This window comes from Centruroides sculpturatus, unplaced genomic scaffold (assembly GCF_000671375.1).
Source record: "Centruroides sculpturatus isolate CEXI.00-Female unplaced genomic scaffold, Cexi_2.0 scaffold19, whole genome shotgun sequence".
NCBI classification, from domain to species: Eukaryota; Metazoa; Arthropoda; class Arachnida; order Scorpiones; family Buthidae; genus Centruroides; species Centruroides sculpturatus.
Window position 1 is genome coordinate 1,241,565 of NW_019386694.1, and position 13,536 is coordinate 1,255,100.

Genomic DNA, 13,536 nt, shown 5'->3' on the forward strand with positions numbered 1-13,536 from the left:
ATCAAGCTGTCTCGAATCTGTGAAATCATAACTGTGACTTATATCGACGTCCTATCTGTCTCTTTTCTTCGTTATCACCAGGCTGAGTCACGTAATTGTAAAATGGGAACTCTACGACGGAAAAGTGACGAATCGAAAGTATCGTGAGCGCGTATTATGATGTATGCACAGGCATACATGGATTAGAGCGATAGAGGAAAGAGAAAGGGAAGAGCAAAGACTAGCGCTTAAAAAGAAGAATAGGCAGGGTCAGACCCTCAGATGTGCGAGGATTCTCCAACGATAGACGTGTACGTGTGCTGATCTTTGTAATTATAAATTGTGAATACATGTGACTAATATTTTCTTTTTTATTTTGTGCATGTTACAAGTTATAAATAAATATAAACAAACAACACTAACTCGATAACATTAAATCTAAATACCAAAATGATTAATTTACTGTGTTTTTGTTATTTATTACTCCTGTTTTTTAGGTATTAGGTATTTGGCCGAATAGTGATTAAATATTCGGTATTCGGCCGAATAGTGAAAAATAGGCCGAATACCGAATAGTAACCGAATATTCGTTACATCACTAATAAGAATGCTAATAAGTTGATGGAAACAATTATCTACATTTTTAATTTCATTTTAATATTTTATAATTCAGAACTTCAGTAACTTTAGAAAATATTTAATTGAAAAAAAATAAATAAATAAAGCACATGATACATACAGCTACAAGATTCTGTTTAACATCTTCAGTAAGCAAATGACTTTTCACAGACATCATTATGGCACTAAAATCAACAGCAGAAATATTTCCTTGTTGCTTGTTATCGTATGAACGAAATGCTTGCACTGCATGCTCCTCATGAAAATCCTGAAAAGTATATAAATGTAGATTTATGTGAGAATCAAGATTAAGGGGCTAATTTATTTTAGAGAAATTATCGTTAAAAAGAACGTTTTAGTTTAGAATAAAATAACATTTTATTTCTTGATAAAATTTTAAACAAAAAAGATGTAACATTCGTCATTCTCAGAGAGAAGGGAAGTTGAACTTCCTTTAGACAGCCAACTTGTATGATGAATCAGAGACAGTTTTGTACATATTAATAGCAACCCTACAAAAAGGGGACATTTTCCCACCATTCGATGTAGTTCTTTGAAGGAAGATTACCATACAAACTAAGAGCAGTTCCCTGAAGACAGAACATGCCACATGAAATTTGCACAATACCTTAGAAATGACAGCCACATAAGTAGTCAGCAATATTTTATAATGCACATATAGAAGTTACATTCAAGATTCACATTTTCATCTCAATCTCCTCCCACATATTGTACATCAACTGAAGACAAGAATAAACCACCTCTACGAAAGGTAGTATAAATGATAAAACTATGTAAACTCTCTCTCTCGCATCTAGATTAGATTAACACATAATTGATCTCTCAAAACATTGTATTTTCATTGTAATTGTTTTATTTACCTTTAAATATTGTTGTTTATATATTGGTCTAGTTAATTAGTTTCCACTCATGTAGAGAAGTAGACCCTCCTATGATCTTATGGACATTGTCAATTGTACTTCACATTTATTATCTATAATAGTTTACGTGTGTTAATCCATGATAAATAGATTAACTGGTGTCAGTCTTGACAAGATCTCGATTTTTCCAAATCGTGATATACAGTAGAGCGTCGATTTTCCGAAAGTCAATCATCCAAAACGTCAATCATCCGAAAGAATTCCAGTCGGCAAATTTAAATTTTTACCTGTGCTGTGGCGCTTCAATCTTTAGCTATGTCTTGGGCTACTCAAATATTTTACGTTTTTGATACTAAATTAACATCTGAAGTATATTTTTTTATTGTTTTTATATTTTTCAATATATTCATTTTGTTTGTACAAAATAAAAAATAATTTTTAACGATACAATAGTCTTTGTTAGGCTTAACATCGACGAAAATTCAACGCAAAGCGACACGCAATGGAGAAAAATTTCAACATCGGATATGTTAAACTATTTTTTCGTACATAAATTGGTTTTCTGAAATATCAGTTATACGAACAACCGCAGTCTCCAATTGATATGGAAAATCGACGCTCTACTGTATATCATCAAATCATGAAGATATATATATATCTTCATGATTTCAGAAAGATAGATATAGTTATAAATAAATAAATAATATATATATATATATATATATATTTTATTTATTTATAACTCAGAAAGCCATCCTTTGACGAGAGGGCTAGTCCAACCAACTAAATGCCGAGTAAGCTATAGAGAGTATTTTCAAGACCCTCTACCCCTGGCCAGAATCTCACATTTAAGATATATTAAAATTATTTTCAATTAACTAAAAACCAAGATTATATCCAAAGTACAATAAATTTTATTTTATAATTTATATAAAATTAGCAAGACTAGAATTGAAAAAAGAAACTCAATCTTCTTTACATTAATTATTTAAAAAATTGATTTACTGAATTTAATTTAAAAATCATATATGATAAATTTATCAATTTACTACAGAATAATCTCCGAATAGCAAACACCATCGGAACCAAGAAGTTTGTGTGCTATTTGGAGGTACATACTGGCAGCTATACTGTTCCTCAACCTGGATTATGAAAACATCAAATTTGCATTAGGAATGTGAATACACCACAATGTATTCATAGAATAGATAATTAAAAAATATATACAATATATTATTTATCTTTTCAGTTGTAAAAATCTGATTTTAATTGAATCTCGTTCGAATGTTGAGTTATGAAGACAAATTGCTATCCACTTCAAGGGTGGGAAATATATTTGGAATTGTTACTTTTATGTCATTTATGGTCTAAACGACTAATAAAACTCGATACAGGGATTTGTCTGCTTTGTAGTAATCAAGTAGGTATAACTTTGAACATTTTTGCTATTTTCAGTAATTGATTTATTAAAAATTATACTTTAGCTACCATAAAGCTATTAAAACGATTACAACTTCAGCATTTTTGGTGAAAGTTCAAAGGTCATGTTACAAAGATGTTTTGCTGACAACTTTTAAGTGTGGGAAGATATTCATTTATGACATCATTTATGATATTAAGTTTCTTTTTCATTACTACTATACTATAATTCTTGTCAAATGAATAAATAACTGAGGAAAAGTTTATACTTTTCATAAGCCTAATTTCAACAATATGACAGAAGTTTAATAATGTTAATATGTATATTCAAATAGTTTGCATATTCATATTTATATCACTCCTCTGTAAACATATGAAAACATAGGTATCCCTCACACAACATGTAACGTCTACAACACAGTTTTGCTGTTACACAGTTCGAAAATTGGGGGGTATCCTCCATACAACACTGTTTCAGTTTCACTCTAACTCGATTTGGGAAATCCTCTATACAAAATTTTATAATTTTTAAGTGTAAACTCTGTTCATTAAAACTGCTTTTCAGCATTAAAATTTTAATACTGAAAGACAGTTTTTATTTATTTAATGAACAATTATTGGTGTGAAGAGTATATTTTTATTTATGTAAACTCCTTTATTCAATATTTTTTTTTATTCAAATAAGCATGCATGTCATCTCAAATTTGCCCAAAGATTTTAGAATATTGAAATTTTCAATTTGTTCTGTGCCTATTGTCAGGTTTACTTTATTGAAAATTGATACTAGAATGTTTTCTTACTTGTCCTTAGCTTTCCTATCAACCAGATGTCATTGTTGTTGCTTCCAGATTTTAGCAATTAATTTAAGACTGTAACAGTGTTTTGTTTTTATAGATTAATCTTTGTAATTAGTAAAGTTTATTTAAACATTTTTAGGTGTTTTTAAACTTTTTTAAACTGAAGGTAAGATACAGTGGTATCTCAGTATTCAAATTGTTCTCAACTTGAAAAATTCAGAATTCCAACACAAATTCTAGAAAAAATTATTTAAAATAAAATTTTAAAAAAATCGCTCTGTATTTGACTGAACAAATGTAACCCTCTAGAACAAATTTTCAATTAATAACATATTTTTATTTTTTCATCCATAGACAATTATGATAAAAATAAAAAAATAAAATATTTTTCTGATATTTTTGATCAAGATCAACAAAAAAATCTCTGAAGACAACAATACTCGTAAAAAGAAAACACCCTCATTTAAATAAAATTAATATTAACATGTCATATAGTACTTTTAATTGTGATTGTTAGTTAATTATTGGTTGGAAATAAATTATCAATTGCTTTAATAAACATATTTCCTTTAGTAATGAAAAAAATAGTATACTTTTATTAACTTTTGGAACCTAACCCTATGTTTTGCACTAGTTCTTTGTTCAAATAGCACAGATTTGTATAATACAGCACTTTTTTGGAATGTAACTACCGTGCTATATGAAGGATACCTGTATTTGACATATTTGAAGCATTGGAAAGTTGTTTATTACTGTGGGTAAAAAAATGTGATTTAAGTGACTAAGAAAAGGCAAAAGAGATTCCTGGATAGTTGAAGATATTTCCCAAACTAAAATAATTTTTAAGATTAAATAGAAGTAAGTTAATAATAATCAAATTTTTGCAATGGAAAGGAAGTTCAATAAAAAAATCAAATTCTAATCAAAAAACAAAAGTGACTGCTTGACACCAAAAGCATATATTTCAATTGGCAATGAAAAATCAATGTTCTGAAAGGCAAATAACAACAACACTCTAAAAACCAATGACCAGTGTTTAAAGAAAAAAACAAAACAAAAATTCACAAATGTTTTTGAACGCCCAGAGTTCTTCAGGTGTTAAATAGATGTCTGTCAAAATATAAAAGCTTTGAACACTGTTCATAGGTTTGTAGTATATGTTGTTGACTACTCTCCGGTGTTGTGTGTTGTTTTACTATTTAGTAAATAACAGAACATTTGCACAGTTGTGTTTCAAAATCAATTATTCTTCATACTTTGTTGCAATCTGGAAAAGCTAAATTCAAAAGAATGAAAAGAAGACCTTACTTTAAAACAATTTTTGTTCTATGCTACTTCTGTTAAATTTTTCAATTATTCAATTTTTATTTTGTTCAATTTAGTTTGTGTAAACCTGAAGGTGGTCTTTAAAAATGACCAAAAACAATTATTATTAAAGATTTTTATGCTTTTTTAAAAGATTTAATGAGTTTGAATATCTACTAAAGCAGTTAATTATTTGGGATATACACAAACACACATATATACAGTGGGTGATTGGTTAACGAACATAATCCGTTCCAAGACTTTGTTCGCTATCCGAATTGTTCGTTAACTGATTATCGATTTACCATAGGTTTCTATGGGAATTTGATTAATTTGTTCTGGAGACTCCCAAAAAATAAAAAATATATACTTTCTTACTATGTTTATTCACATGTAATAATAAAAATACATATATACACGGTCTTGCATTTTTATTAGTCATGTTTTTTCTGTTTGTGGTGGTTAAAGAATCTCTCCAATGTCGATTGCTTTTCTGTCTTATTCATGATTTTTCACAAGTAATTAATAGCATTGTAATTGTAGATATCTATAGGCCTATTAACCTCAACTTGGTTTGGATGCCATTTTAAGACCGTTGTTCTGACATCTTCCTACTTCTTCAAAAGATCTTTAATAGCAGATATCGGCATAAATCCGCATTTTCAGAAGAAAACATAAAAGGATTGTTTCTATCAGAAATATAAAAGGCTGGAATTACAAGGGAGAGTTTCAAAGTTTGAGGGAATACTATCCGATTAGTATATACTGGGTTGAACGTCGATGTCAATGTCTCCCACGCTCTGAAAAGTTTCAAATTGTTGCCTGAAGACAAAGGAAGACCAATCGGTATTTGTTATTTAACGTCGCTTCTTCTTGTGCTTGTTCAGTGAAGTGTTCATTGTCCGATCATAAAAATCTTTTGTGAAAATGTTCGTTATCCAATTTGTTCATTAATCGATCACCCACTGTATATACAGTGTATATAAAACATGTACCATCTAGAGTAGAGAGTAGACTATTTTATAGACTATACTCAATATAAGTCATTTTTACTAAAAATATATGTATGTAATTTTCTTTACTTACATGAATTACTTGAGAAAATTCTGCATAACTCACAAATCGCTGTTTATCTTTCCCAAAATGCAACTTCATAAATTCACTATTAAAATTAAATGGAATCTTCTCATGGAGAAGAGTATGCTTGATCACATGTACAAATTCATCTGTTAAAAAATTCTTAATATTTTATCATCTTTGGAAAAAATATAAATAAATAATGATTATAATAATAAAAATATTTTTATACAATTTATCAAAACAACAAATTTTCAATATAAAATTGTTCTTTATTTCACTAAGAAATAAAAAACATTACAAAATAATAAAAACCAATATCATAAAATTAGCATTTATATTATATGTAAATACACAATATACAATAAAAATACTAATAAAACAACATTATATTTCAATTGTATTTTCAAGAACATTAAATTTGAATTTATAGTCATCAAAAATATAATAATAAAACATTTTATACAATAATACAAAACAATTTATTATTTGTATCTATTTTATATCTGGTTAGTAAATTATTTTTGTTCATTCAAATAAAGTAAGATATTTGGTTATATAAATTTTGAATAAAAGAGAACACATAATTGATATTAAATAAAAAGTCAAAATAAAACAATACAGAAAGTATATAATAAATTTTAATGGTAATTTGTATGAGTTATACAGCATAGTTCTTGAGAAAAACTTATTTTTAAAAAGTATTTCTTTAGTTAATTTTGTACATCCTAAATTTGCATATAACTCTTCAAAAATGCATTTATTTAGTACAAATTTTTAAACAATTGACATTTGCAGTTTATGTTTATCATCAAGATTTAGGTAATAACTTTGAAAATATAGAGATTATGCCCAGATTTTAATTGATTTTTCAAAAGTCAATAATAATAATAATAGACTCAAATAACACACTATTAAACTTACACTCACATCATACAGACATGACACAACATAAAAAGCACAGACACCATCAAGCAATCATGGGCTCGAAAGGCACTCCATGGCACTCCAGGCATCCTTATGATCTGGCCCAGGATTTTGTTGACAAAACTGTATCAAACAGCTGGTTAGATCGTGGATGCCTCTTTGGGGAGACAGAAGGATTCATGATTGCCATACAGGATCAGGTCATAAATACTAAAAACTACAGAAAACACATACTCAAAGATACAACACTCACAAATGACACATACGGAAAGTGTCACATCATGCCAGAAACTATACAACACATCACTTCTGGGTGCAAGCTCTTGGCACAGACAGATTATTTACACAGACATAATCAAGTAGCAAATATAATACACCAAGAGCTTGCAAAGAAACACAAATTGGTAGACATCCACCAACCATACTACAAGTATATTCCACAGACAGTATTGGAAAACAACACGCACAAAATGTACTACGACAGAGCCATAATCAGAGATAAAATAATTTACCACAACAGACCAGACATCACACTCATTGACAAACATAATAAAATCACATACATTATAGACATAGCCATTCCAAACACTCACAATGTACAAAACACATGCATTGAAAAAATTAGCAAGTACACAGAACTTGACAAGAAAATAAGGCATCTGTGGAGGATGGATAGGGTGCTTATTGTGCCTGTTGTTCTCTCCTGTACAGGTGTGATACCACACACACTACACAAAAGCCTGGGAACATTACAATTGAATAGAAATACATACATCACACTACAGAAGGCCACTATATTGAATACATGTCATATTGTTAGGAAATTCCTGAATACAGACACTGACACACTTATTTAATTTGTTTTGGTTGCTATGCCTTGACTCTGGTCCGGTATAGTACCGGTGTCAACCGAGTGTAACCCAATAAACATGTCATATTGTTAGGAAATTCCTGAATACAGACACTGACACACTTATTTAATTTGTTTTGGTTGCTATGCCTTGACTCTGGTCCGGCATAGTACACAGCCAACGGTGTAAACCGAGTATAACCCACTAAACCCAACATAATAATAATAAAAAAATTTTCTTACCATGTGTTATATAACCAGATCCATCCATATCAAATAATTGGAAGACAGTTCTGTAAAGGCCATCAGGCTTACAAAGAGTTCCTTCAAAAGCCTGAAACTCCATAAATGATATAAGGCTATTTTAAAAATAAAATAAATTTAAATAAATGGATAAATAAATAAATATCAATTATTATTTAATCCTCTGTACATAAATTACTGATTATAATTCATAGTTCTTATTGTTACGTCTCTATGTTACAATATTAAGAATTCAAAACTTTGAGTAATATTTATAATTCAACATATTTATTAGAAATTACAATCTGAAATAGTTATCAAAAAAAATAAATTTTCAGATTTTGATTTGTTATCTTACCATTATAAACATCTGAGATTTTGAGTAAAGGCACCATGTCTTTATTCAAAATAAATAGTGAAGTAATTCAATGTTTACTCTTTATTTTGAGTAGAGACATTTCAAACTTTCTCTAAAAATAAATTTTGTACTTATTAAACAGCATAATTATTTTCCAGTCACCTTCTGACAAGTAATTATCAATGGTAAGATTTCTAACATTAAAAATTCAGTATTAAAATATTAGATAATACAACTTTTGTATTTTACTACAAAAAATAATTTGACTGGTTACAATATAGATTTTTTTAAAAACAATAAGAAATTGAAAATTGCTAAAAAAAATTAAAAACAATTTATATGCTTACTTTTGAAATAATACTAATAAATCATAACAAATTACATTATAGATTAAATCAATAAAAATAATTTGTTTTAAAGTTATTTTTAAAATTAATGATAAAAACATTTGGAAACTCTTGCCTAATAATAAAATGTTGATAATATTTTATTACTACTATCATAATTAACAATTTATATATTAAAATTATAAAAATGTCTACATTTCTTTAAATTTAGTATTCCATCTAAAAAGTTACATTCATATATACTCAAAATCAGTTATATTAAAAAATAATCAATCCATTACATTGACTTTAGTTAAACTCTTTAAATAGAAATTGTTCTATGCACAAAAATCAATTATCAGTCATGCTATAGACAAATTTAAACAATATCAATAATATGGTGCAACAGCAGGAATCTGTTTTAGTTTCCTATTCTACTAATAAGGAGATGGCCAGATGTTCAGGTCTATGATTTGAATGAAACTTGGTGAGCATGTAGCCCTAAACACAAACAGATCGTTGTCCAAATAACAGGATCCACTTCTCAAGCTTTTCTGAAAAACAGGCCTCTGAAAATTAAGTGTTTAGTTTATTATAAGCCTTAGGAAGTATCACTTCTAGTAATTTCCATAGCTGAGTGGATAAGACACTAGGCACAAAAACTACACAATGTAGCTATTGCAATTTTGGTTTTTTTTAATGAATGAGAAAATTATTTTCTTATTTTATTGCCTCAGCATTATTACCAGTATTGTTATTCCTCATGTTTAAAGCTAATAAAATAAGAGATTAAAAATCATGACATCATTTTCTGTTTAGTAAAATGATATCTCTGTATTTAATGACATTCAAGATTTCTCTTGAATGTCATTAAATAAAATTTTTATTTCTTCATATTAATTTTCAGATCTGGTGGTATGGTTATAGTTGTAGTGTAACGAACATGAGCACATGAGGAAATTGTCCTTAACATTAACAATTTAAGAAAATGATGCTGACTATGCTACTCTATCTTCATATCAGATTTCTCTTTTTTGTCCATCAGCAGTAAAGTCTGAAGCTTATTTGCTTGTGTTGACATAGTATGTAATCATGAGTGAAAATATGTGAAAATAAATATGAAGAAATAAAAATTTTATTTAACAACATAAAAGAGTTAAATCATCAAAGACTTCATTTTGTTAAACAGGAATGATGTCATAATTTTTAATCTCTTGTTTTATAAACTTTAAACATGAGAAATAACAATAGTAATAATAATGCTAATGATAACATAAAATAAAAAAAATAATTTTATCACTCATTAAAATCAAAATTGCAATGGTCCAAACTTACATCATGTAGTTTCTGTGCCTAGCATCTTATCCACTCAGCTATAGAAATTGCTACAAGAAGTAAAGCTTCCGCCAAATACTTATAAGCTAAACACTCAATTTTCATAGACCTGTTTTTCAGAAATGCTCAATTAGTGGATTCTATTATTTGGATGAGGAGCTGTTTGTGTTTAGAGCTATGTGCTTACCAAGTTTCGTTCAAATCAGAGACCTGAATGTCTGGCTGTCTCCTTATAAGATAAAAAAAACTTAAATATGGTTAACAAAATAAAACTCAACTTAATATGTGTATGGCATTTCTTTTCAATTTTTTACATTATGTTTTAAGTTTTCAATATATTTATTTTATAAATGGTTCTAGTCTTAAAAACTAATATTACATTGTTCTTTTTTAAATCTTGAATTAATGTATGAATTTTAATCATTTCTTTACATTTTCATAAATAATTCATGTAGAACAAAATATCTTTACATTATCTGAAAAACTTAAACTTACCCATCTTTGCTTGTATCCAAAATATTACCTAACAACTTCACAGTTTTAGTATTGTAATTTGCATCTTGATAAATTCCCAAAAATTTACAAATAAAATCCTCAGGGGTCATAAAATATTCTCCATTCTTTTCAATACTAGCATACTAAAATATTTATAATAAAATTAATGTAAAATAATATGGTCTTTAAATGCTAAAATTGATTACAGTAATATATAAATTATTCAGAGAAGTGTGAAATTTAGAAACAGAAAATATTTGGAAAATAGATGAGTGTTTCTCACTTATAATGTAAAAAAACAAAAAAATGTAGTTCTCTATATTATACTGCAATTTTTTTTAACAAAATAGTGTAGATAATTAAAATAAATAATAATAATTAGTATTATTATTGTTATCATCATCATTATCTTTAAATACAATCATATTTATAACAATTTATGGGTTATGAAAAATAAAATAAGCAGAACTGGAATAAATTTAAACAGATGATTTTACATAGTGTAGCATTTTACCTATAATTAAATATACCATAATAATTTCATAAACCTCAAATAAACTGACATTGTATTAAATGTTATAAATTCTTTGCAATAATTAAATAATTACTGACAATTTTAAAATGCTTTAGATATTTGTTATTTACTATTATTATTTTTTATGCAAATACATATAAATTATTTAGAATAAATGTTCATTCCATAAGATATAACGGGTAATTTCATTTCTATCTTTGCACGTAATTAATTGATAATGATTTAATTTATTCTGATATCTATAAAATACAATAGTGAATATCTATCAGAATAAAAAAAATTCTAATCAATGATTTTATTTATTTTTAGTGTTATTTGTTTTGAACATTTTATATATTGATCAGAATATATATTATGCATTTTGAATTTATTAAATTTGATTTATTTGTAACATCTAGATGATGTTAAAACTAAAATAATTCAATGTTTTTTCTTCAGATTTAAACTAGTTCATATTTTATAAAAAGAAAAAAAAATCAAATGGCATTAATTCCTTCTAATAAAAAGAAAAAAAAAACTGAATTTAAAATTGTACCTTAAGAAATATTTCTCTCAATTTATCTGGATCTGCTCTTCTTACGTTGGATCCCTGCATTTGAAATAAACATTAATATTTTATATATGTCATTAATATTACAAATTTAAAAATTCTGATAATAAAATATAATTTATTTTATTTTATTTGCTAAATAACAAATAATATATATATTAAAAAAGTCCTCAATTAAATTAATAAATTATATTTATACCGATCATTAATCACAACTGATTTAAAAAAACTGACTTAAATGTCTTAAGAACATTTTATTTATCAAAATTGAATTTTTAATTATAAACTACTCATTAAAGTAAAAATTATTGTTTAAAATAATTAAGAGCAATTAAATTTATTTATGAACAACCATTTTTAATTAAAGATTTTTTTTTTAATTTTTAATATTTCTAAATTATATAGTTTTAATTCAGAAATAAATGAATAAAATTTCTTATTTATCTCTAAGATCTTATGAAAAGATATTTAAAATTTTTTCAGATTACATTCTAAGTTATTCAGCAATGAACAAAATAAAATTTGAAATTACTCAGATTTTCAAAATTTATTCTTAACACACACAATATAAATTACAAATTTTTCAATACAAGTTTAAAAATTTTTTAACTTGAAAAATGATATTGTTACTGGTAGAAAAATTTTTATTCAGCAAGAAATAAACTAGCAAAAGTTTGTTAATGCACAATCTATATGTGTCTTGAGAGACAATTCTAGGAAATTATTTTTTACATGTGACTGCTTATCACTTAATAACAAGGTCATCAGAAAATAAGCAGCTCTAGATCATGATCAGATTATGCAATATTGATTTTTCTAAAAAAAAAAAAAAAACCTAATCTAATACTTCAACAGGCAATGCAATCTTTAATCAAATATTTTTAGAAACTCAAATACTAATTTATTTTAAATTTACTTATTGATATTTCAAAATCATACAATTTAATGTTTTGAATGTTATAAACCTGAACCAAAGTTTTATAAATTAAGATTCTATATCTTATACAGATTAATGGTTATGAATGAGTCATGATTTCTATAAAATAATATAACACATAATAAAAGGTTTATTTCAAAAACTCATAAAAACATTTATAATAATAAGAAGAACAAAACTAAAATATTTTCTTTGAAATATTTCAAGTAAACTTTCCTAAAATTTCAGAATGAAAACATTAATATTCATATGATGAAATAATTCTCTTACAATCCTAAATTTTTTCTGAAAAAATCTATTTTTGTTGATGATAAAACTGTAGTCTATCTTACAATTGTGCTAAATAGGTTAAACATAATCTTTAAAAAAATATTTTAAAACTCAATTTTAAAAAATAAAAAAATAATCCTGTGACTTGTTTATAAAACAAAAAAATTCTGCAAAAGGTTAACAGGAATAAAAGGTAATGGGAAAAATCAAAATTAATATGGTATATGAACACATACAGGAGTAAAATACTTATAAATAATTATATTTATTTCTCAGTATTCATTTTCTATTAACATACATAAATTTTAATATTAAAGAATTTCTGCATAAAAGTAAAATTTCAATATTGATGTTAAAATCTAAACAGGATGTGAATTATTAGAGAAACTTAAAAATTTTTGTTTTCCCCTCTTCTAATAATTGGGAGTTTATATGCTACAAATATCAAAATTTCTGTAAATCTTTCATTTATAATTTATGAATACAACAAATAAATTATAAATAATAATTTTTGTAAATTGAAAATTAAACGAAATCATTTTTATACTCAAGAAGAAATCTTGTGTAAAATTTAGAAATATGTGTTAAACTATATTCTTTTCTGTTAAATATAGTACTTAATAATTAAAAAAAA

The 13,536-nt window shown here is 26.2% G+C and overlaps 1 protein-coding gene across 1 annotated transcript in view; it reads right to left on the reverse strand.

Moving 5' to 3' along the window:
• LOC111615596 (calcium-binding mitochondrial carrier protein Aralar1-like) overlaps nt 1–13,536 on the reverse strand; it is a 116,479-nt gene that overhangs the window by 89,267 nt on the left and 13,676 nt on the right. Inside the window, exons 3-7 of the mRNA XM_023357002.1 lie at nt 11,681–11,734; nt 10,611–10,753; nt 8,097–8,212; nt 6,086–6,225; nt 719–865 (exon numbers count right to left, since the gene is read on the reverse strand). Coding sequence (XP_023212770.1) covers nt 719–865; nt 6,086–6,225; nt 8,097–8,212; nt 10,611–10,753; nt 11,681–11,734 — 600 coding nt within the window. The remainder of the gene's footprint in view (nt 1–718; nt 866–6,085; nt 6,226–8,096; nt 8,213–10,610; nt 10,754–11,680; nt 11,735–13,536) is intronic.